This window comes from Dendronephthya gigantea, unplaced genomic scaffold (assembly GCF_004324835.1).
Source record: "Dendronephthya gigantea isolate DGI-Jeju-01 unplaced genomic scaffold, DenGig_1.0 000031F, whole genome shotgun sequence".
Taxonomy (NCBI): Eukaryota; Metazoa; Cnidaria; class Anthozoa; order Malacalcyonacea; family Nephtheidae; genus Dendronephthya; species Dendronephthya gigantea.
Window position 1 is genome coordinate 316,340 of NW_021163041.1, and position 26,625 is coordinate 342,964.

The 26,625-nt window shown below is 36.3% G+C and overlaps 2 protein-coding genes across 2 annotated transcripts; both read right to left on the bottom strand.

Moving 5' to 3' along the window:
* Nucleotides 1-6,361: 6,361 nt before the first annotated feature.
* LOC114524651 (protein SMG9-like) lies at nucleotides 6,362-12,314 on the bottom strand. The gene is made up of 16 exons (XM_028545796.1): nucleotides 11,999-12,314; nucleotides 11,427-11,464; nucleotides 11,059-11,252; nucleotides 10,671-10,789; nucleotides 10,239-10,351; nucleotides 9,648-9,684; nucleotides 9,398-9,472; nucleotides 9,150-9,245; nucleotides 8,643-8,728; nucleotides 8,467-8,535; nucleotides 8,153-8,193; nucleotides 7,878-7,985; nucleotides 7,582-7,695; nucleotides 7,409-7,488; nucleotides 7,227-7,282; nucleotides 6,362-7,025 (listed from the first exon to the last, which is right to left on the bottom strand). Exons 1-16 carry the CDS (start codon nucleotides 12,185-12,187, stop codon nucleotides 6,947-6,949), a joined length of 1,494 nt encoding a protein of 497 aa, XP_028401597.1. The 5' UTR covers nucleotides 12,188-12,314; the 3' UTR covers nucleotides 6,362-6,946.
* Nucleotides 12,315-15,053: 2,739 nt separating this feature from the next.
* Nucleotides 15,054-26,090, bottom strand: LOC114524502 (importin-5-like). The gene is made up of 30 exons (XM_028545600.1): nucleotides 25,977-26,090; nucleotides 24,898-24,975; nucleotides 24,580-24,769; nucleotides 24,142-24,244; nucleotides 23,619-23,715; nucleotides 23,344-23,445; nucleotides 23,023-23,145; nucleotides 22,858-22,933; nucleotides 22,455-22,499; nucleotides 22,233-22,320; nucleotides 21,887-21,993; nucleotides 21,567-21,781; nucleotides 21,127-21,300; nucleotides 20,680-20,898; nucleotides 20,507-20,590; nucleotides 20,277-20,409; nucleotides 20,137-20,204; nucleotides 19,727-19,883; nucleotides 19,494-19,553; nucleotides 19,303-19,415; nucleotides 19,035-19,146; nucleotides 18,761-18,816; nucleotides 18,512-18,541; nucleotides 18,237-18,329; nucleotides 17,821-17,892; nucleotides 17,540-17,617; nucleotides 17,385-17,451; nucleotides 16,875-17,103; nucleotides 16,626-16,767; nucleotides 15,054-16,399 (listed from the first exon to the last, which is right to left on the bottom strand). Exons 1-30 carry the CDS (start codon nucleotides 26,058-26,060, stop codon nucleotides 16,310-16,312), a joined length of 3,285 nt encoding a protein of 1,094 aa, XP_028401401.1. The 5' UTR covers nucleotides 26,061-26,090; the 3' UTR covers nucleotides 15,054-16,309.
* Between the last annotated feature and the right edge of the window lie 535 nt (nucleotides 26,091-26,625).

Consider the following 26,625-nt stretch of genomic DNA (forward strand, 5'->3'; position numbering starts at 1 on the left):
ACTTCGATACCATACGACTTTCTTCGATGATCCAGTATCCCGCCGTCCGTACTGCGCCGAGTGTAATCAGTCGTCCTTGGTAATGGATTTTGTTATGGATATGGTGAACCAATAGTTTTGAGATTTGGCGCTTCTTTGGAAGGATTGTTGGATGCTTCTCAGGGTACTTTACGGTTGATCTACGTAATCAACCTGCAACTCGGAGAATGCCATCTCTATCCAGGAAGGGGTAAGACTGTACAGACTTGAAGTCTTTAGAGTTCCATTGCTACATTTCTTTCCAGATGCTTCTTTGAGTAAATCGATTTCAGTTCCAAAACATTCTCTCTGAGCGGACTTTATTATGATCGACTCTGCTTTTTTTTACCACTCTAATGGAAGAAACCTCAAAACATTGTTTCTGTATGTTGGGGCGATGACTGAGTCGAATTCCTATGTTTTTCTTCTTTTCTATTGCCAAATCAAGTTGATCAGGTTAGCCAGTGCTCGTTGGAGGCGAGACTAACTAGAGAAACGTTCAAATTTTTTTGGATTCAGCTTTTCCTTTTCACACAATTGCGTAGCTTTAATGGTTATCTCAGATATCAGCTCAGGACCTTCATTTCGTACTGTGAATTCGAGATAAGGAATGTTGTCTTCCTATTCAGGATAGATCAGAAACTCTGGCCCCTCAAACCATCGCCGGTGTATTAAATTTCTTACGGTGCGCCTCTTGTGGCATGATCGGCAGGATTATGATGTGTGTCTATAAATCTCCATTGAGAGTTGGTTCGAAAAGTCCGAATAATCTGTATTCGATTGGCCACGCATACACAGATTTTGCTTGGATTACTTCTTTGTTGTTAGGTACTTGTACTTTCTTGAACTTGCACGGCATGATTGCGTCGGAACAGGTTTTCTATAAATTCAAAATAGTCTTGGTTAACACGACACAAGGGTACGCTTGCCAAGTGAAATTTGGCTTAATTTTAATCTCTGCTTCGTCGCCTAAAGAACGACGGTGTACCGGGAATTTAACCCTGTAACCGTGTGTACAGTCAGATTCCATTCCAATACCATTCTTATATATTAAATTTTATTCAACCTTGATTTTCCTAAATTCGTTTAATATGTTCATGTGCACTTTAAGGCGTTGACGCCACAAGAGAAAATGTCTCCTGGGTTGCAAAACATTCTTCGTTTTGCGAATAGCTTACTTACAGTGAGACTTAGACCAGGTACAGATGTATAATGCTTCAATCAAGTGACATCAGCTTTCATGAAATTTTTTGTGAGAATGTTTAATCTTAAAATGGAAATCCAACTATAAACGCGGTTCCGAACACACGGACACTGTTTTGATTACGAGGGAAACCAGAGATCCTGGAGAAAAACCCTCACCGAACACCGGAAATAAAACACAAAATACACAAAATTTTATTCATTCAGTCATTCAGTCATTTTATTAAAACAAATGTCATGTATTACAAAGCGTGTGTGTCTTTTCGTGTGTTACAAAGCGTGCGTGTTTTTAGCTATTGAAATCAAGACACAGGGAGACGGATAATTTTTGTCCTACTTTTATTAATACTTCACTGCGCATGTGTTACATAGCGTGTGTATTTTCTTTACATTAATCATCAGTAATACACAAATAGATTATTAACTGGGATACAACATATATTTACATTTGAAAAGCATTATATTTAAGACGATTACAATGCAGATGTGCTTAATATTACTCTATACACATTTTAATTTACGAAAAGTGCAAATTTGTTTGTCATGTTTTATTACAGTGTGCAAGTCTTTTACAGCATGTGCTGTATTATGTTTCTTAATGCTCATGACAAACTATATATGTATGTGTATTCAAGTGATCGTGCATGCATATTTTATTTTACAGACTTATACACCCAGTTCAGTCTCAGACAAAATAAATTAACAAATTCAGGGCATTTTGATGCAAGTCCTGTTCGTCCTCAACTAATATTATTGTGCTGACAAATCATAGGCAGTGTTCCTAAAGTTTTTTTTTAGTTTTTAAACTGTGCAGCATAATTTGAAGGATTTATTGGGCTATACAAAACTCTCGAACATTTTGAAAACTTCCGCGTATAGCTGAAGCTATAGCTGCCCGTATATGGAATTAGCTGCGTGAAGGAAACAATTTTCCTTGAAAAATTCATTGCACAATTTTTTTGAGCTGAAGCCAGAGCACATGCACTGCTCTTACAGAAAGCAATTAAAAAGATATTTTGAGAATTGTGACTTCACATTTTTAGTAAAAGCACATGCAAGCTAAAATGCTGCCGAAGGCTGTACATTATGTATAAGTGCAAATCCTTTTCTTCTGATAAATTCTCTGAAAATGTTTGGGGCTACGACATTATAGCAAGCTGCCCCTATAGAAACAGCACTAAATACCCATCTTTTTTTTTAAAAACTGATTATGAACACTTTGAGAGCCAAGGCATATAGCCAAAGCAAGCTGCCCTTATAGGAACAGCAATGAAAATAACACTGCAACGTTATTAGATATCCCAAGATACCTGCTAACACTTCGAACCACCCAGCAAGGTCAAACAGTACAGACGAAAAGTGGCGCCTTTCTTTTCATAAGCACTGCTCGACGATGCTAAATAATTGCAAGTCTCACAGAGACCTTAGAAAAAGAATAAAGTTGCAATGCCACTGCCCATGTTCGTCTTAATTTTTTAATTAGTGTACAAATGACGTATATATTTTTTATGAGATAACAACTCCCCCTTTCTCCCACCCACCTCTTCCCCTCTTTCATTAAATGTAAATTCGCATTCATTAAGAGCATGTTTTATTTGCCATGTATATATATTTTGTTATAAAGTGTCAAGTGTGCATGAGTTAATAAGATTATAAGGTTGATGTATTTCAGATTTATTATGTCTGCCATTAAAGGCCATGACTTAATTGCATGGTTTGTATTAATATTATGCTCATGTGTGTCTCAATTATTAAGTAACCAGTAAACTAGGTATGGTAATAGGTTTTACCTGCTATATACATTCGTATTACAAAGTTTTATTAACTATTACAAAATATAGTAAGACATGCATGATAATAATATATTTACAATACATAATTTTACAATCTATATTTCCGAAAGCCGCATTTGGCCGGATAAGACTATTTCAACAGGGCAAGAGAGAAAGAGAGAGAGAGAAAAACGATGGAGAATGGAAAGAACCTATGGGATTATGTTTGCCATTTTGAGGCTATAATTTGTATGTGTATACAAAACAGTGTTGGTTTTCAGTATATTTGTTTTACAATCTACATTTACCCATATGAATAGCGTTCCAAGAGATAGAACAGAGTAAGAACCTATGGGATTATGTTTGCCATTTTGAGGCTATATTTTATATGTGTGCATGTACAGAACCTATGAGATTATGTTTGCCTTTTGAGGCTGCATGTGATTTTCGATCGTGTGCTTTTTAAGCCATTTCGTATATGAACATACAACCTAAACCCTAGCGCGTAGACCTAAGCGCAAAACCGAATCCTATGACCGAATTATTTTTAAAAATGTTTTACCCACATGCAAATTTATTTACACATGCATCATGCATTAGCTATGTTCCTGGTGGCCAGAACCTAAACATCTGAATAACGGTGTGGTTTGAAAACATCGCGACCCTTAATGCGACGAACAATTCATTTCTGCTTTGCAGAAGTGCAGAAAAATTGTTCGTAACCATTTTTCGTGCGAAATCACATCCGAACCCTAGCATGCACATTTTTTGACCACCAGGCTACTCTAACCTTAACGATGTCGGGGGACATCGCCGATATTCGCTGCTGTTCGACGTTGTATGGTATTGTAAATGTGTCGTTTGGCGTCGTTTTGGTGTCGTTTTCAGTGGCTCGTCGGTTATAGCTCTACCGAGGCGGGTGATTCATATTTCAACCTGAAACAGAATGATAGAAATAATAAGGAACTATATATATGGCGGAAGATTGAAGAATAAATTGTATATAAAATAATGCATGCGGGGAGGCAGAATTGCGGTGGAACAATATACTTATAATATAAGTAGCTACCCTACGACACAAGCATGTCTTTATATATAAATAAAAATTCACTGTATATATAGGCATATATAGCCAGCGCAAGAGAGAACTTTTTTTGATAGGAACTGAAAATGCGACAAAGGCACACAATATGTAAACAAAGCTTTTTTTCTGAAACATTCAGCGAACAATTTTAGAGCCAAGGTCCAAAGCGACCTATCTTTATAGAAACAGCAATGAATACAAATCATTTTGTCCAAAAAAACAAGTGAACTCAAAAATTCAGTACTGTGCATTTAAAAGCAATTAGCTATATATGTTTTAAAGCCTTTTTTGTTGCTGTGTATGCACCATGCATAAACGACGCCTTTTAAACTCCATAAGGCTGCGTTATAATTCCATTGTCAGCCATCGTCGTTCCGTCCAAAGGTTAAGTGTGATAAATTATTTAAGTGGTTGAAATTCAAAAGAAACAGACGAAATATTTCGCATTTTGCTTGAAAATTTAGCCCGTGGAATCAGGGCTTAAGATGCCTATTGTTCGCTCTACATGCAATGCTTTATATATTTTTAGTAATACTTACATTTTACTTTGAACAGGTTTATCATGGCTTTGACTCGCTAAAATCTCGACCTGAAATAAAAAAAAGTTAATGCTTGTTATAGACCATTTCAATAAGTTCTCCTTACAGTCGAAAGAGCGCACAAAGCACGTAGGCGTAGCCTAATCATATGCATGCCTTTTCAACTATAGCATCGCCTTGCGATTAAAATAAACACAAAATCAACATAATTTACCTGCTCATTTCAGCAACAAATGCAGATTGAAGAGTAGCTTTGGACTTGCTCTCTCCTTAAAAGGCGAGCCATCTCCGAGACTCCGACAACAATTTCAGTCGTAATTTTAGGTGGCGCCGGATTTTTTTGCTCATAAATGCACGTGTACGCGTGGACATTTGCCTCTTTCGTTTGGCTTTAACTCTCAAACTCTATTTGAAATGAATAAATGGGATTAAAGACAAAATTAGTTTCTTCTAAAGGTCCTTAAGGGCTCATTTCGAAGATATCATTTGCTTGCAATATAATTGAAGCGATTATAGCGCCAATAGCGGCCAGGATGCAGATGCGGCTAGAGGATCCGCGACGTGAAAACGCGTATATTAGCGTATATTACCTTCATCATTTTACCAATAAGTTCTGAGAAAAAGCGAGTTATCTTGAGCCATTGCAGCCAACTGATTTATCAATCCCGACCCTTGTTCATAATTTTCATCATCTATATAGCTTTGCTTTAGGTCGACTGTAAGAATTCTGTAAAGTGATGAAAGAACAACGTTATTGTAAGATAATGCATGTTAAAAGAAAATTTTCAAGACGATCGCAGGGGAACACAACTGGTCACGTAGCGTAAACATTCGCCCATATCTCTCGATAAAACATGCGAGCAGATCGATAATCGTAAAGCGAAAGGTATATTACCTGTTATTATACCAACGATAGGGCGGCATGCTGAGATAATAAACTTCTCTTTTGTAAGAAGACGCGATTCATTATTTTCAGTCGAAATTCGTGGTGTGCGAAAATTACTTGTCTTAATGCTGCAAAAACCAGTGCCCAACTGATGCCTCGAAGTTAAATAATTTGATTTACCCTCTCCTCGTGTTGCAAAATAAGCCATGCATGCTATTGGCTAAACACACCCGGTACAATGTTCCTGATTGGATAATCTTATTACTATTTTACATAATACATTATTAATGATGTGTCGGAGAGAATGACATCAGAAATCAAACCTTAAGAAATCTTGAATGCCTGCATTGCTTTCATTAGACTTATTTTTAAATTCTTTAATTAAATACTTTTGGTATGGGTCTATTCGTGTTCAGCCGAACAAGAAAATTTGCGAGAATAAGTATGCACGCACATACATGCATGTATGTAAAGGTCTAAATCCTTTGTTATCTTTAAAACAAAACTTAGTCAATAAATCGAAAGAACTTAGTTTTCCGTATATTTTTTATGATTTGTTGACCTAGAGGGTGATTCAGTTGTTGGTAATTATATATGATATAATTATATATACCCCTCTTGGTAATTATAATATAATTATAGGTGGCGCTGCCTTTGTGCTGGATGCACCGAATCCGGTGATAAAAATTATCGCAGAAGTATTTAAAAGTTTCGTCAGACGGCTGATGTAATCAATATTCTTACGTGGGTGCAGGAGTGAATTGGGTGCGGTCAAATTTGACTATTTCTAATCCTAATTCACGACAATTACGACATAATTGGAAACCAGGTTTTATTAGCAAGTACTATGTGTATACTTTATACAAAGTGCAGGTTAGACTTAGTAAAATATAGAACCTTCAACCGTGGCAGATTCATTTTTTTCTGAGCCGAGCAACCTCGTAATTGCAAAGTGTCAAAGTAGCATAAACGGCTTCAAATTTGCTTCAAAGGTGGCGACCGACTTCACACATAGAGTTCATGGTGTGATCCCATCGGACTTACTTCTTGCCTTACTTCTTCCGCCGAAATCAATGCCAATCAAACCCGGTTTAAACTACACTCAATTTATTGGCCTGACTAAAATTTATTGGATGACTAGGATTACAGCATTACTATCATGTAAAGAGCATTATCATGTAATGAACACGAAGGGTGAAGTGGTCAGTTAACGATTGCTTAGTTAGCAATATTGATCTTTTTTATGATTCGAAGAATGATAAGCATGCATGCAGTATAATTTTCCACATGCACTATTGATATTACGGTTTCATGGTCTTAACCAAGCAACCAAGGCACTAAACTGTGAGCTCTCTTCCTTCAGATTTTTTGCGATAACCTTGACCATTAATTTTCACCCTGTGATTGTCTGTGCATCACATGCACTCTTCCCAAACAACGTTTATCAAGGGAGTAAGCGGTTATACTCGGACAACAGCGCCGACTTCTTTGTCATTTCCCAGGATCGTGCTGCGAAGTGGAACCTTTAAATAGAAAAAAGTGTTTATGCCATGCTGCTGAGAAACTATAGAGAACAATGTTAAAAAACATATTATACCATAGCATAATTCGTATGCACTATAGTGTGTAAGATCGTTGAAAGTCAATTTTAATTTTATAATGCAGAAGAAAACAGATTTTTGCCAATTCGAAGATAATTCGTTATATCAATATTTCACACGTACCAGTTCTTTTCTGTAAGTTGATGATGGGTTAAATGATGTCTTGGGCTTGAAAATATCTGAAAAGTAGGTAGCAATATACGTACAACTTGCGTTAATTACATGGTTGTTTGCAATACTTGGGAGTCTAAAGCAACCTGACCAACTTTCATTGATAGGTTTTGGTAAAGTAGAAAAAACATTACCTGACTCCTCAGTAGTTGAATAAGAACATCTAAGTTGGGATGCCCATGAAAAGATGTCCCAGAAAAACAAATTTCGCTCCCTACAAATTAGGAATCTTTAATCTCGTGTATTTTAATACACGTAACCCAAACAACCGCACTTCCCTGGAATCAGACGTGTAAGCAAAACGTACCAGTTTTCCTAATCAGATTGTCAGCTATAGGTAACAAGAATAGGTTGACGTCGGAATATTGTTCCAAATGTTTAGAAAATGGAAACGTCCCTTCCAAAAGCATAGACGCCGATGCTACATGGAAAGAAAAATCCAGATTCATATTGAATATATATATATATAATACACCAAACATAAATATTATTAATAATAAAGAAAGATCAAATCCTAGTATTGAAAATATACAAGACCAAAACTTAAGCATCAATGCATGCAACGACTAAGTGAAAAGCGGATAAAAATGACTGATGGAGTACTTTTTGTTCTTAGTCTGGAATTTTGAAAGATCGCGTCTGTTGCAAGAAGCATATTTTCAACATTATGTGCCTCAAAATCCTCTCTCGAGCATTTGTTGTAAATAAAAACTATAAAAAGAATGAGAATTGATTGAATTAATTCAGAAAAAAGACATGAAGACTTTTACTAGCGACCCTTTTATGTTGATATAGTCTTGATTTCTTTTGCAATATTAAAATTATGTTCAGGATATTGACAGGTCTGGGTTTATAAAATCCTACGTACATTTACTCACCTATATTTGGGTAATATTCATCGAATTCTTCGGGTAAATTACTGAAAGAGTAGAAAGTGAGATGGTTCCTAAAAAACTTTAACTTCAAATATTGAGCGCATCTGCATGCGCTATAGAACTCCTTCAGAGATACCATTAGCTATCCTTTCCACGCTCCATACTTAAGGATTTTGACTTTTTTGAATCAAACCTTTTTTGAATCAGCGCTATGTATGTTATTTGTTAGGCATATTGGCTATGAAGATATACTGCACGGCAAAATGACTCCATTTAGAATAGGCAAATGCATGGTCCCAATATTTAAAATACACTACCTAGAACCTTCGTGAGCTGCAGTATGGGCTCCTGACGTAGGCTTCAACATCTCTGCTGTTTTCATAAATCTTCCATAACGTCACAGCAAACAAAAAAGAAAATTATACGAAAGTTACAAGCCTGTAGATCTACTCGTGCATTAAATTGAATAATTCGTTGATATTTTCTGCATTACCGCATTACATTAAGATCACAAAACCAATCTTGAACCACTAACACAACATGGCAAACGGTGAATAAAAATGTTGTTATTTGTAGTGACTAAAGAAATGGTTGAAAACACAATGACACACCGTGATATTGTGGAAAATAATTTTATAGAAAGGTGGGGTATGGATCAACTGTATCTAGGCAAGGCAAGCTGCTCAAATGGAATATATAGCTTGCCACAAATTAGTCTTTAAATATTGACAGTGTAGTGTATGTGTATATGTTATATGTTGTATTGGGACGGTGAGCACTTTGTTATTATATAATAGTTGATACGAGTGTTTGTCTAATCATTTTCAGACTTTTAATAGTAGATTTTGTAGAATACTCAATAAAACTGTAACAGCTGTTAGAGAAGAGGAAAGGCATATAGGTGATCTAGAATATTTTCCACGCTCTTCCCCTTGCAACTACTGCATATTGCTAATGCATGCTGTCAACTTAGCCTAGATTTTCTTTAAAATATTAGCACCTGCAATTCAGCATAGTTTTCAGCTGATGTAACTTCAGAAGGTATGTTCCTTTCATGGCGGATGACATTATCCAAAATGGAAGCGTTGAGTATTGGCTAAGAATTCAAAGCATGTTTGAAAATATGATTCCCGATATAAATATTCTCTCTTTAGAGAGAGCGGAAATTTAATTACCTATATAGTTCAATGGTGAAGTAGAAGTAGTAAAATGTATTAAAAGCATCCAAAGAAAATGTGTCATTCTTACTTGCGTGTCTAGAAAGATAACTCTTTCATTTGTGATAGACATATCAATACCCGAAGTCTCATTTATACTCATTTCCTGTAATCATAAACATATTGAAAATTGGTTGTGTAATGTTGAAAAATTATACCTCTCTCCGTATGCATATATATACAGATAAAATGAATGGCGAATGTTTTCACCTGACCGTGTATTAATTAGGATTAAATTAACCAATGATTGTTTTTCCATAACTGCATATACATATATATACCTCAGTTTGTCTTGATTGTGGTGTGAAAATACAAAACCTTAATAGACAAAAGAACATTTCTTTAAAATGGCTTTCGGTTGCTATCAAACAGTAACTCACTCATTCTACGAAATACAAACAGTATTCTTAATAATGTAATCGCAAATATTGGCAGACCTTCCAACTCTGTGATTTGAAAATGAGTGAGATACGGTTGATCCGTTGATGCGTAGCCTCTGTCGACCTAGAGAACCCTAATTGTTTCGAACGTTCTTATCGTGAAAAGCAAAGTCTGATACTTTCCTACTAGCATTCCTTAGATTAAAAGCGTTAATGTTTATTTCGTTGGAAAAGCGGACGTTTCACTGTTCTATATATTACGAAAGTTGAAAAAAATCCCTATCCAAGGAAGGCACTATCCACTTTCGAAACAGTCTATGTTCGAAACAACCAGCTCCGTTTTCGCTGTTGCGTGAAAGTATTGACTAGGCGTGTGAGAATGAGAGATATGCCGAATGCGTTTGTCTCAGTCGCAAGAGTTGGAAGGTCTGTTAATTGGAGGTATAGAGATAATTGTGGAGAAAATAATCAAATATGCTTTAGCTAAAGCACCTTTTATCATTTAAAGCCATTCTATTTGCTAGTAGAGAAAGAATGGTGGATTTCCCAACACCTTGGCAGCCCAACACTCCAACAACAAGAAAGTCACTCTGATCTGTTAGGGTCTACGTATTGTAAAAAAAGATCAATTTAAATTGGATCATTGGATGTACTATAATTCTATTAAAAATATCTACCTAAATTTTCATCTTTCAGGCACAGTACTAGGGGTGTACCAGATAGTGATTTAGTTTTGACTACTAATTGGATATTAACTTAATTTCCCAGATATACAATCTGACAATAAAATTGACCAGATTACTACTTCAGCTAACAGTATTTCATTATATATTTTCAAGTAAACAATTCATTATATATAATCAAGAATAATTCATTTTCTGGATGCTATATATAATAATTGGCCATATTTTTATACTAATTAACCTCTAATGCTTGATCGTTCCAGTGCAGTTTTTCATCAACAATTTTAAAACACTTCAATGAGTCATTCTGTATCTTTGCACCAGTTCCTGTAGCAGTTATGGAATCATTCCCACTAAGCACTATGTGAGCAAATGAAAACAATGTACATACAAGTAAAATGAAGTGGTCTGCTTTAGTATAAAATGTTTGTGAGACAAAGTTGGTTAGGTATAATGTGGTTCTGAATTACTTTAATAACTGGAACCATAGACAATCCAAAAGACATCTTCTAGATTGTCTTCTAGATTGTCTCTGCTGGAACAAACTCTCATTAAATAGAACATAGGGCAAAGTCTCATTAAATTTGTCTGGTTACATTAATTTAGGACATCACTTGGTGGAAGCTGACCTGCACTTGATGGTCCAGGTGAGACAACACCACTACTACCACGATGAGGTTGATGCCGACCAGAATGTGCTGCTAATGACTGACTGCCATGTGTTTGGTGCTCACCAGATGATTTGACTGAGGAGTTTGTTTTTTGAAGTGAACTAACAGGGGATCTTGCCAACTGGGGTGGCACTATATCAACTTTTTCATCCCTATATATATTATATGACACAAAATGAATTGTTTTATGGGTAATGATGGATAAATAGCACAGAATGAAACTGGCATTAAAAGATGAATTCTGTCAGATGAAAAAATTCTGTCATATTTATTAGGATACTCTCTATTGAACTGAACTGGTTCAATCAAAACTTATAACTGCTCACCTTGGCTTAATTTGAATTGATTTACCTGTTTCTGCACCCTAATGAAAATAAATGAACATACTAAATAATATTATTCTTATGATAATATATAGGTTATAATCCTAGATATATTATATATGTCCTAGATCTCAAAAAATTGTCCACTATGTACAGTGTTTTATCCATGTAGAAATCTTCAGACCAGAAGATTCCTACACAGATGAAGCAGACTGTAGTAGATGATTTTTGGTAAGCAATACCTTATATATATAATATATATAAGTCAATCTTTACACTGCTGAGTGCTGAGGCATTATTATTCCTAGAGTGAATATTAATGACAATTATATGCACTCTTCTTACACAAATGAATATTTCAGAGAAATTCACAATAATCTGCCAATGTTGTTTGTATGCACTATTAATCATGACACAAGGATACTGTCGATTTTGTCACCTCCTCACTCTGGCTCATGGAGGGCAAGGAGGCAGTACTTTTAAAGGTCAAACTTTCTAACCCTACTAAAACCTCATAAAAACCTTTTCTACTAAACAGAGCGTATCCGAATATATAAAAATAGTAGAATACTCGCTTTGTCGTTGGTTGTTTTAGTTAGTATTTTCATTTGCCCTTGTTGAGCTCCAGGTGGAAATTGTTCAACACCAGCTTTCGTTTGTGGTCTAGGTCTCCTTTCTCTTGGCTCACGAAATCCTCGATCACGCCTACTCCTGCCGCCCTTTGCCTTGCTTCCAGCATCCCCTCTAAAGCCACGATCATCCATACGAAATACAATTTTTATTATATTTTCAAGGCTTTCATAACTTTCATTCAACTCATTGTTTATAAATAGTGAAATTAGTACTTCATGTTAGTATTTTGATTATAGACCATTTTACGGCGAACATGTTGCAAAGACCACGGGGGAAGGTTTAGGAAGAAGCATGGAGGACCCTGAGCACACCACATAGATGTGGAGGACCCTGTAACCTCTTTGTGCAAATAGTTTTAATGAACATGTCCACACACGTCACGGAATATATATTGTGTGATCTTTTGATTTTATCAAAATAATCACCGGTAGTACCACCCACACTACCACCAAATCATTATTAACCATGAAATTTATTGAGAAAGGTAGGTTTTTTATAACTTAAATTTCTTCCTAATAGAAATAAAGCGTGATTGAATGAACACCGGTGAGTGATATACCACAGATAAACATACCATCTTTTCATCTTAGTTGTAATCGTAGAATATAGTCAATATATATCTGCAGAATTACATTTTATAGAATTTCAGTAACTAACTCTGCATTCATGTTTGAAATAATGAAATATAAATAATGGAAAGTCTATACTGAACGGCCATGCATCTTTCAGAATGAGGGATTTTTTTCTCCTAATTAAACTATGATCATGCGCTATTAGGTTAAAGTGTTTTCTTATTTCAACATCCCCACACTACAATCTTCTTTAATTCTCCACTTTGCAGTCCAGTATATTGTACAATATTCGACAGGTTATCGATGATTGTATAATTTAACATGCTTGTGTTGTAAAAATCGTGTATAATATTAAATAACTTAACAAGGTCATTTAGAAGACGTTTTAGCATCAAACTAGCACACGAATCAGCGTTCATATTTATCAGTATTTTATGACAATATAAACCAATAACACTGATCTACACAATTAGATAAGAATCACGTTTATATATAGACTTCATTCACCGTGAGGACTGACTGCTTTCAACTTCTGTCTCTTCCAGGTGTGGATCTTTGATTTGTCGAGTATATTTCCTATGATTAACCATCCCTATGATCCTGCAAGATTTGGCTGGAATTATTCTCTCTTCATTCTCCTTGTTTGCAAAGGACTTTTTTCGTCTGACTTGGAGAAACCTAAAACGGTTACGCAACCAAACTGAGGATGAAAGCCTGTCGAACTCCACGGTAGTACCAGAGTCGACCATTCATGAACAGCTAATAAACAATCATGACTATGGCACCTTTCCTGCTAGCGGCACCCGTCTTCAAAGAAGCAGAATCTGTAACTTCTTTCTTAACAGCATATGGACAAGTGTTACAATACTGATTGCAGCTCTCCCATTGGGATTCTTTGCAACTGTTTTATTGTTTGCGGATTTGAATACGGTTAATTTGTGCTCAGAATGGATTGAGCAAAAGAGTTTTCCTGTTGATGGGACGATTTTACGGTGGAAATTAGTTGGAGATGTTATTGAAGATTTGGGGCTGTTTTTTTGGTTCCCATCAACGATAATTTTCTTGTTCGGCTGGAAAGAGTTTAAAGCTCATTACCTGGTTATTTTGTTCGTGTGTTTTTCTGCTGCATGCGTTGAGATTATCTACAAGCTTTTCTTATTCATTTTTAATGCTTATGCTGAAAAAGAAATTTACTATCATCTTGCTGGAAACGTTTGTTTCTTTACAAGTATTTTGTGTTCAAGCTACCTAATCGCAGTGAAAATTCGCAAAACTACAGGTGATTTAATGATAACTCCACCCAAAATTTTGACGATGGCTACGGTTTGCGCGCAATTTGTCTTCGCGTTTGTGATAGGTTTAACTGGAAGATACTTCATTATCCCTGTATTTACAAAACTTCAAAATCAATATATAAAGGCAATACTCGCTGCTATAACGCCAACGGTAACACTCGTACCAATGGCTGTCTGCAAGCAACTTGCTTTACTCAGTAACGTCTTTTCAAACTCAAGAAATCACTTTATACTGGTGTATTTTGTTTATGGGGCAACAATAATAGTGTACCGTGTCATGCAAGCCGAAGTTAAAAATCTGTGGTTGTTCATCGGACTTTCAGTGCTCCATGGATTAATGAACGTGGTGGGAAAAGCGACAGAAAAACTCCGCTATAAGCTATGGATTCGTATATTTCGCGCCCTTAAAAAGTTTCGGTGTTGCAGGCAGATGGAGTTGCAAGTGCATAGCAGTTCTTACCATCAACGATTAGACGCAGACAAAGAAATACAAACAATGCTCTATGATTATGTCGCTATGATACTGAGCCAAAGCTATCGAACATTATACTTGATAACAAATTTTAATACCAAATCTGGGGGCGTTCCACAAGAATCACCGCTGAAAAGAATTGTTATAGGGTTGAGCATAGACATGTTCTTCAACACATTCTCCATCCTAGCCCGTGACTATATGTATAATATCCCTGTCCAACAAGTGTGGAAGGAAAATTGGAAAGTTCACTTGAAGGCCAACGCTGTCACTGCAGCTATGACGATCTGGTACTTTAGTCCTATACTCCTCACTGTTGTTCATATTCGTGTTGATGATCCAAACTATATTCTCAGGAATTGCACCGCACCAATTAGCTATTAGGACGCCTTGGATTGTACGATCTTAATTAGATCAGGTCGTTGATTTAAACAAAACGATTTTTGTCTGAGCAATTCCTCGCCATTTCGGTTTCGAACACTGAAGACTGCATGGTGGTAAGATACACTGTATATCATAATTTTGACGCTATGCAGTAGCAGCGCTACACCTGAAGTAGGCATTTCTCCAATTATATATATCATGATAATTTCAATAGAACTAAGACATGATGCTATTCATCTAATCAAACTGGAGGCAACACATTGTTAATAGCCATTTAATTATATTATATATTTGGAAGCAATATATATCACAAGAGTTTTAAGAATTTGTATCGCAAAATGAATTCCTGTTTGAAAACTATAGTCCCAGCCCTTTTCCGTATTCCCAAGCTAAATTTGGTACATGTATGATCTTAAATTACACAAACGTCACTGAAAAGGTAAAATGACAGAGAAATTATCCCGCAGAGTCAACATGTTACAAGTGAAGATCAACCTTTTCCTTATAAGAATTGTTTGTGAACACAATTTGATGCAATGAGCGAAAAACGTTGTTTTGTGAAGATCAAAATTAAGGCCGTTGTGGAAGACATGGGGAAGATATCAGCGTGTGTATCCGAGGCTACGTTCACACGGGACAGACTGCCTCCTTCTCAGGCCCTTTTCGGGCAAATATGCTCCCTAGCGCCTGCGGAGGAGGTAGCGGGACCGAAGGAATTTGGAACCGTGCTCGAATTTGTCCGGTTCTCTCGTGTGAACGCGTAAAACCGGTCAAAACTTCATCCATTTTTCGTTTTTCACCTTAACCGGACAAATTTGAGCATCGGTCTTCAATTAGTCCGGTCCTGTGTGAATGTAGCCTGAATTTTTTACGGTATATTAAATAGAACATCGTTTCCAGATTAACCTATTCTATGAATAAAGATTATTTTTCCATGTTTTTTTGGACGAGTTTGTTGTTGTTACCTTGAATAGGGAAACTTTTAACTATTTTGATGTCTGAGTATAACACATGTAAGCAAATGCCTGACTGGATAAACGGCTGACTGGATAAAGTTGATTCACTATATTTAGTAGGGTGAACTTGTAATTTCAAAATATTTATTGGCAAGCAAAAGCTCAAGATGTCTGCCATTTTACCATTTATACCATGCAAAAACATGTTTCTAGTTTGATCGTGTCTACGTGGATCTAATGGATCGTCTATATATCGATAAGAGGTCAATCGACAGGTCTTTATAACAATTCCGAAGTTAAAATACGAGACTGATATAGTAATAGCGTTGACAGTTGTTTTGGGAGCGTTAATAACAAGCTTGTCCTTCAGAAAAGCCTGATAAAGTATTGTTAATTTTGCCAGTACCATGGTAACTCTACAGCAACATCGGAATAGCCAATTGTCGCTGTGTGCCATAGCTTCATGTTCTTGAAGCAGCGACCTAAACTGGCGATTGTTAGATACTTCCCTCTCACGTATGTACCATGCATAGTTTTATATCCGATCGCGACTGAGGTTATAGAGTTATCATGTCTACAACTGGCCATTGACGACTTTCATAAGAACCTGTTGCTCTGATTCTTCTAAATTCGATAGACAACTTGTCCACAGCTCCTGTGACATCTATAGAAGAGAATATGTATGGGATTGCTTAGCAAATGGCTGGACCATTTCATCGAATTTATCGGTTGCAGCTGAAAACTCTGCTTACAAATTTGTACGAAGCAGTATACTCTCGGCGGTTATTGAAAGAGAATACTATTCAGAAATTAGGTCCCCGCAAAACCTGCGGTCGTTGTAAAGAGTAGTTTCTCGTGCGGGATTCGAAATACTAACAATAAATGCTAACCTGGGCCTGTTTTAAGATAAGAAGCATCCTCTGTTTTATTTCATCATCTTCTGTTAAAACGTCAGATTTAAAAGCTGCAGCAAATATGCTTAGCACTCTGTAAAAATTACTGTAGTTTTCTCCCAACACAAGTGGATGATTACTGAAAAAAGCAAAGAAATCATCAAAATAAAACTCAGAAAGGAAGAAAATATTCTTATTTATAATCGCGGTAGTCAGTTGTCACCTATAATATGTCCATATTTATACCTTTGTATAAGATCACATAGATATCCATACACATATGGTGCTTCCTCTTTATCCTCGACGATAGGTAACCATGACAACCACACAGGTATGACGTCATCCACGGCTATATTACCGTGATTGTATTTACAGATTTTTGTCACAGCGGAAATAGCGTTTTCGGTCGCGTCAATATTTTCTGGTATTTTAGACAACGGATCGTTGACAACCTGACTCAGAAGTGGCAAAGCCTCTGAAAAATGGAAGTGTAATTTTTCCTCAGGAATTTCACCAATTGGAGCGTTTTACATACCTTTCCGTAAAGAGTCCCCGATTGAAATGAAACTTTTGGTGGGATTTTGGATATTGAAAACGTGATGTCAAAAGGGTACTTTGATTCGGGCATGTGTTTATATAAGCTAAACACGATGATACAACTAGCCTAGTCGGATTTGTGAATACAGTTGGATCATCCATTCCGTCAACAGCTAAACCTTGTTAATGAGTATTTTTGAACATATTCGTCAACTGTACCTAGAAATGTCGGAGCGTAATCCTTTCCGCCAAATTGGGCCATAGCACCAATACCGTAAGATGCAGCCTAGATAAAGGAGTACTTATATTTCCAGTACTAATATAAGAGCTGTAATTTCACGCAATATTTACCGTAGACAATTTAACACTCGTACCTGTCTTACGTCAGTGGTTCTATGTACAATTGAGTCCAACATCTGTCTGAGAAAATAATCTTTATATTTGAACGAAACCTACAAAACACAAAAGGTTTAAAATTATGTCAATTATTGAATTACACGCTACTTCATGCACAGCGGCATTTGTACATACATTACATACTGTACCTACTCACTGCTTAAGATATAATGTAGTTGAGAAAACATGAAATGCTTAATCAACAACAACAACAACAACAACAGACGTGTGTATAAACAAGTATATACAAATGACTTACCGGTCCAGCATGCTCTATGAGATCATCGAATATACATAACGACCACTGTTTGTCTGTCGGAGAATTCGTATGCTAAACAAAATATTTTAGAATTTGTGTTCTGAACATTAAACAATAACATGTACTGAATGAGGTATTCTTATGTAAGGAGGAGTCATGCGGAAAAGTAAATGAAGCTACCGCTGAGCGAAGCTGATGACAATCGACGCGACCTTTCGAATTGCTGACGTCACATATACTTAATTCAATGATTGTATCATCGTATATCATTACAGAACATTTTTCGATAAACACAAAAAAGAGTAATTTGGGCGTATGTATCTCGGTGAAGTGAAATTTAATTTTTAATGGCTAATCAGGAGAAGCTCTAACTGTTAAGCCACGGAGGAAGATCTATCATTTACTATAATACTCACTAGTAATGCATGGAAGTCGTGTATCAATCTTTCAAACAATGGTAGAGTAGATTCTTTGTGCGATCCAAACAACGAGTGCATTATGTCTGACACCTATATAGACATATAGACATATAAAGATGATGAACATCGCACGTTTCTACAAAGGAAGACTTAGCTACTTCGTCTTAAAAAAACATTAATTCCATGTCGTTGAACTGGGAACCCAAAAACGAATAACCGCCCCACCTCCTAATTATCCAGCTGGTCCGCTGGTTATTACTTATAATACCAACCTTGCGTAGAATAAGTTCATCCGTACTGTCCTATACAAGGGGAAAGCAAGGTGAGGAAATATTATTCAAACAAAACTGCCTTTTAGAACCACTTAGTATTTTTACAAAACACAAAACAATCGCATAAAAAAATTGATTACATTTTATTCATTCATTAAAAAGAAATAAAATGTTATAAATTTTTCGCGTAACAACAATTTTGTTATTTGTGAAACAGCTTTCATTCATGAAGTTCACTTCTGTACTTACTTCATCCTGAAGATCTTCCTCAACTTCTTCGTCGTAATCTTCTTCTTTTCGCCTTTCTGAAAGTTACCTTTTATTATTAATATTTTAATGATTGAATTTGTACTGCAGGTACACGATAACGAAACGGAAATAATTATTTTGAATTAAAAATTGCTATGAGAGAAAGAAAAGAGTTAGCGAAATTCTTCCTCAGTTTTGAATGCAAACAGTGCATGTATACAGAAATGCAGCATGCAAGGAGAGCATGCAGTTTAATTGATACATCAAATTTTACCAATTCTTTCCTCTTGTCGTTTTCTGTGTTCTTCTAATACATCGTGGAGTACTTTAGCAAGTTCTTGAAAGAATAATTCATTCACAAATCCTTTCCCCAGAGTTTCTATACACTATGAAAACAAGAGACGAATTAGTTACGAATGCTTTGATGTATAACAGCTTAATTGAACATCCGTAAGTAATTCACTCGTTCACATCTATTAAAAGAAGAAAATCGTACAAAAAATGCAGCAAGAGTGAAAGTGTTAACGAGCCTTAAGACTTACCCTAGCACACGACTCCATTAACAACACTTTGACGTCAGGCTCAGGTTCTGTTGATATAGCTTTGAGTAACTCAGACCATATATAACCCCACATCTGACGCACATAGCCATCGCCTGAAAGTAAAACGTCTTATAGCTTGTATACCGTCGACTTGGCATGCAAACTGTACACTTAATTGTTACAGTACCCACCTTTTACTTTGACACATTCCAGTAGATACGGTAGACAGTCTGCCGCCGCTGAACGCACAAGTAGAAAAGGTTAAGGTCGATGATATTTTGCACTTGGATAAAAATTCAAATACATGAAGTATTGGAAAAATTGGTAATCCTTCAATAAAAATGTTAAAAAGAAAACGAGTAAAACAGGCAGTAAAATTGAGACAATCGACACTAGTACTTGGACTGGAAATTTCAAAGGATATCATCGTGGAAATAAAATTTTAGCAGAGGAACCATGATCTTGACAACCTCTTCCGCATAATCAGAAAAGCTAGATTTCAATTCTCTTGCATAGCAAACCAACATTTGGCACGCCGTACTCTTGTCTTCTAGTCCAGCTGTTTTAATTCCAAATCTTTGCTACAACCAAGTATAGAAGTTCTGCATGAATTACCAACTTGATTACAATCAAATGCTGTAATGTGTGGGGATATAGTAGAATGGAAACCCGCGAAAAACTGCAATCAACCCACACATCACGATATACTAAATTTTGTGCAAAATATTTAGCAGATCAGCTGGTAAAAACAAACTGTCTGACACATCGAAGTCTGTTAATACATTTATGACACACGAGAGGTAAAGAGAGATACTTGATAAATGACTGGTTTACCTGATCTCCCAAAGAGACAAATTCCCAGCCATCATTTTCAGAGTAAGCATCGTTTTTGGGATCATCAGCTAAAATAATAAAATAAATGAGTACATCGCGAAGCAAAATATAAAAGAGTGAAACATTTTGCTGTTACTGACCGTCCAGAAGTGCGACCTCAGGTTTAATGCAAGCAACTTTCAATACGGGTGGCATAACAAGAGGAAGATATTCTTTGAAACCTTCTCCCAAGATTTTACACATTCGTGCCCAAGCTGATATCATGTAAGAGAGCTGAAAGAAAGACGATAAAGAGTGCAGTCCTACCGAAAGTTGCCCCTGCATACGAGAAAACAAGTTCCCTTGTTTTAACATTTGTTCAGGTTCTTACCTGAGGATCATCTGGCTCAATCTCAGCCATTTCCGTTTGAGTTTGTAACAGCATTTGCATAACGTCATTGCAGTCTTGTAAAAACTAAAGATTGAAGCATTTTATTTGTCATTAGTTTTACTAAAGAACCTCAGAAAATACACGATGGATTAGGACCAATTCCTATACTGTACCTTGTCATGGCCAACTGCTAAGCCAATTAAACTGATGCACTCGATTGTTTTTCCTCTTAAAAGCCGCAAATCTCTCGGTACAGCGTTTTCCATTACATACTTCAATGTGGGCATAAAACGATCATAATAACATAAAAACTTCTCCTCGGCTGTATCAGCCACAGTGGCCAGCGTTGTAATGATTTGCTCCAATACCATTTTCCTGCCATTGTTTATCAGCTAGGAAAAACAAAAGTTACCTTAGCAAATATACAATACAGATCTACATACAATAATTTTGTACATAAAATACACCGTAATGTACATATATGATCCTAACTCGTATCATGATAAAAACTACAGACAGAGTTAACAAGGTCAGTAAAACGTCAATTTCTTAAAATTGAAACTTCAATTTGAATTTGGCACACATTGTTTATTGCCAGTGGGATTTCATTACAAACTTACATCCTGCAATTTGGCCTGAAGAACCATCTCTAGTTTCTGTAATGTATTGTCGAGATAGAGAAGTAAAATAGGCTTAGGACATTCTTCACAAAAGTTCACGAGAGCAGCACCAGCGTGGGCTTGAACACGAGGGTTCTCCGTATCATCAAGGACGTGAAGTAGACCAGGGATAACCTACAGTTGAATGGTTGCCATATAAACTTTAAACTATGTACGACCCTACACTCCATATTCCTTGCCTTCTAAAGTAGTGACTATTATAACCATGTGCAATCTTCATTAACTAGTCTATATATGTAGTGTGGACGTATCGCAATAGTGGCTTTTTATATATGGAAAACATGCATTTTGATTAGGCACAGTTAGTCTGAGTTCTCACTAAGTTCGCTTGAAACCAACAAAATGTAGAGCTAATTTTGTTTCTAAATTTCAAAATATACCTTTGCATGGAACTTTTGTTGGAAGCCCTCCGCAAAGTCAGTAGACAGCTGACCGAGTGCATTGCAGGCTGCATATCTGACCCGAGGATGCTGATCAGTTAAGAAAGGTAAAATACTCTCAACGAGATTAGGTAACATATTTAACATTTGTTTATGACACCCTTCGCCAACTGCAGAAATCGCCATTAGCCCAGCATGTCTGTACCGCCAGTCCTCTGAAAATTAAAATCCAACTAATTACAGTACGTTCGTATTCCTGTTTTGAAATTATGCGTCAATTATCACCTCACCACTCATACTTTCTTTTCACAAAAACCTACCATTTTGGAGCATCTGTGGAACGGTTGCTATAATGTGGGGCAACATATGTTTGCCTCCAATGCTACAGGCAAACCGATCAAGAGAACTCTCGCCAGCAACGGCATTACTACACAGAAAGAGAGATTGAAGTATTGAAAACACTAACTGGACATTGCGCTGACATGAACAAATAAAGCTTCCTAATATATATCACTTTCTCAGTTGGGAAATTTCGAAAACTAGAAACTAAAAAATGTTTGATAAATCAAACAGGGACTTGTACGAGCTGACGAATTTCGAACTCAATGATATATATGTAATCAGCCCCTACGTGACTCAATCCCAGGTGGCATACTGAGTGATTACCTGTCACAGTCATCATCATCCGGGTCATCAGACGCACTCCAGTCGGGCTCATCTTCCAAATCCACCATCATCGCTAGCATTTGAGGTACTAAAAATAACAAAATCCGTTTTGATAGAGCCCCTTTTATCGCTTTTAATGAAGCGCAGCGAAACAATATGAAAAGAATTAATAACGCAGTCTACGTGAGAACCAATAAAAAAACCATGAGCAAACAAACTTACTAATAAGTGGAAAAAACTTTTGATATTTTCGAAGCATTGCTGGGGCTAAAAAATGAAAAGAATAAGTCAATTTTTTTTCTTGCGGTCAGAATTCATATTTTAGCGTTCCTTGCAATCTGGTTGGCTACGCGAGCAGTCCATGAATCTCGAGCGGTCCAATCAGGTAAATAACATACATATACGGTATATACTCTACATGCAGGAGGAAACCCGCGCAAATAGCGAGGTTCAGATTTGACTACAGTCAATGCTACCATTTCCTGGTCTATTGCACCCGTGTTGATTAATCTGATATTGACTTATCGCATGATTATTATTATCGCAAATTAAACCTCGATAATGTCCACAAACTACACTAGGACACGACACTATATTCTAATTATGAAATTTGGAAAACATGTACCTGATTCAGCCAATGTAACAATGCATTCTAATGCGAGTTGACGTACGGTATTTTCACACTCAGCATTTGAAACGGTCTAAGAATCCCAAATTGTTATCATAAGTATATCACAGCAGTTTCTAAAATCGACTTTCTACTCTTAGAATAAAGCAATACGGGCAATACCTGAAGGGTGATATTTAAAACAACTTCTAAATTATTTCTTAAAACTTTTGGCGCTTTTTCGGCGAGATCAATCATGCTTTTGAGAACGTTGTCATCCTGTTCTTGTAAACTATCCTTCAAAGCCTAAATATGTTAAATACAGATCAGACGTCAATGCGAAATGGCAAGCAATAGTGCGCATGGAAAGGCATGAGAGGTTCTAAGAGCATCTCAACGTTCTGAGAACCCTCGATAATACCTTGAGAAGGCTCAATAATACCCAAAAATTGACGATATATATGTAGTAACTGTTTTAACTGCGCGCTAGCTGCGATCTCCTACCTGCAATACTCCTGGTACAATATCAACAAACTGTTTCTGCTGCTGCTCAAGAACTTGATCAACTAAGAATGCCACAGCTGCCCGAGCTGCAGTAAACCTAACCTATGATAAAAAGAATGATTTTTTAGTATGGATGTTTAAATCCATGATTTAAATAGGTAGTTTGTTTAAATACAATATCTAGGAGTCAGGACTTGAGGATTTTACAACTGAACAAGTTTATAGTGAAGTAGGGGATATATTTAGGAGAAAAAGATAAGCCTATTCAATTCAACCTGTGGAGATGTTTGATCCTGCATACATTGCCATAACATTCCTTTGATGACCTGAAGATAGTGATCTTGCTGGTTGCCAAAAATTCCTGGGAATGATCTAAGGAAATAAAACAGTATCCACTAAATACACAATAACTGTATCTGCGGTTTTAAGGTAAACTGTAGTAATTTATCAAACTTTCACACATGACAAGCTAATGGGCAGGGTAAATTTCACCAATTGTCAAGCCAGTATACCCAATAACTCATTTCTTCCAACTGCACTTATCATATTTAAAATCTATACCAAGAGTGTATACCTACAGCATACATGCAGCAATGGGGTGTTAAACAATCAAATGACATTTGAAAATTGGTTCAAAAGGAATTACAGCAGGACTTCAAAACATATTACTTACAAGAACAAGCCAATTTCTAAGGGTAGAACTAAACACTGGTAAGTTTAATTACTGTGTTGTTAAAATAACCGATTACTTTATATTAATTCGTACTCAAATAGTATGCTTTGACATTTACGACTTACAATAGTATACGAAGAGAGCATTCACGTAAACTTCGATCTTGGGAGTTGCAACATTCATGTAAAAATCGTAGTAGTTCTTGCCAGTGATTGTAGCCATCTTCATCTATGTACAATATAGAATGGACAGTATTAGCAACAACTCTATAACCACACTGCATGGTCACTCATAGACACAAATGTCTTTTAAAACTAATGCTGTACATTGCATCTCTCAGACAGTGAATTTGCTGAGAAAACAGATAAACTAGCAGTGCAAGCCTTCATATGGAGATTTCATATGACAAGTTGCCCAAGCAGTTCAAGCGGTGTACATTTGCTCTCAACTCTAGAAATATTTTTAAAAAGTGGCTGATACAAAAAATACAAAGAGAGGTAAATGCAAGTTTTTGTGCACATGCAATCATTTGCAAACAATAATGATTGTGTACAATGTTGTACCTAGTAAACAACGAGCTATCTCTGACACAGCATCACATATCTTCCATTTCACAGTCACTGATGGTTCCTGTTGTATTCCTAGCAACAGTTCTTGTTTTAAAGACAGCTTAAGATCTTCACTTAGACTTTCATACAGATCAACAGTTGAGGAAAATAACCTTCTAATCAATACACCAGACATCTGTCGTACCTGCAGGACATAAGAATAATTACATAGCTAACATAAAAGGAAACAGAAGACACTACATCGTAGCACCATAAAATATTTTAGAACTAGTTAGCAAATGCCAAGGTATTATTATTAGTATTCTAACATACCTCCTCAGCTGACGATAATCTTAATGTTTTGACCAGGAAGTCAATCTTCTTGGGATCAGCAATTTGAGCATATTCAGCCTAAAATTGTGAAACAAAACATATTTTGTTTTCTCATCTTGTAATGTTGAGATGTCTTGCAATCTTTTTTCCTAATGTCAAAGAAAATGACTAATAACCCCAGTAACCACCAGATACCAGTGGCATGAAACCATAGAAATTGTGCTAATGTGTGTTTGAATAAGAATCTTGTGCTCCAAGTAAAAAGACCCGGGGTACGAGGTTGTACTCCAACTAGTACATTCTCATGCAACTTCCCAGTTGTAAATTTTATATTCACTTTTAAACTTTCAATATTATATATTGAAAGTTTAAAACTACTTGTTTAGTAAAAAGTACTATTGCAATTGCTTCATTCTGATTAGCTAATGCTATTAACCATCCAGCCTGTATCAATCATCTATTATTAGTTACTACTATAGTGAAAATACTTAGAAGTAATACTTTTTTTCTAGTTTTAGCTAGATAAATGAGATCAGTAGTTTTCCTTTTCTATGAAAATTCATCCAGACTTACTCAGTCCCTAATTTCATAGATATAAATAAGAAATTCTAAGAACTCAAAGGTGGCGATAGATGATCTACAGATTATTGCCTAAATTAGCTGGAAAACCGATTTTACCGAAAAGGTAAAAGAAAGAACGATATTTTGAGGATTTCGATACTTGAAGAAATGTTAATAATGATATTAGATCGTATTGGACTAAACACGTGACAAAACATCCCTGCACTCTTTCGTATATTAAATATTTCCCGGATTTCAGGCTCAATTTGAAAGTTCCACCATACAGCTAGCAATTAATTCAAAGAGAGCTGAGAAATTCTACCGGTTTCTATACTCTTTACATGCTACGTATAGCGACGAATTATACGAATATTGAACATTACGTCGCCAAATTTTATAATGGAACCGGCGTTTGATATTAGCGCGATGTCGACACTATTTCGCCGGTCTATTTTGGTCAATTAAATCCTCAAAATCACATCGATTAAGAAAAATGTGTGGACATTAAGTTTTCATACTTCAGCTTGTTGCCTTGCATTATTTTCAGGTGACATCAACCGTCCAAGAAGCCCTTCAAAGTGACTTAAATCTTCGTTAGCCATTATTGCTATAAATGTTGATTTCAAACGACGTTTTATTAGAGCGATTGCAACACGCATGTCCAGAAAGTTGGCGCCAAAATGAAATGCGCGAATCCTTGCGCTATGGGCAGTGTTATGGGGGGGGGGGAGAACGTGGGGAACACATCAAGAAAATATATATGTCATACGTTCAGGGACCGACTTTTGTAGTGTTTGTATTTAATAGAAAAAACCTAGTATTATAAAGCTTTTTTCTATTATATTCGTTGCCCGGGAGTGCGAAGCGACCTTCGAAAATCTTCTCGTTCAGGCCTAAAAGCAGGGTGCTTTATGTATAAGCGAAGCGGACATAATAGTGTATATTTTACAAGCATAGGCGAACGAAACTAAACATTTTGTTTCCATGAAGCTGTGAGCTTCAAGCTGGGGTGTCACACATCATAATACATGCCCTGGGAATCACGGATACATTCGTCATTGAGTATTTTTTATTACTAAGGTGTATTCGACCTTCACAATTTTTTATTATTGCCAACGTCGTCCATTACTTTATTGACCAGAGTCCAGTGACCGGTTCTGGTTGTAG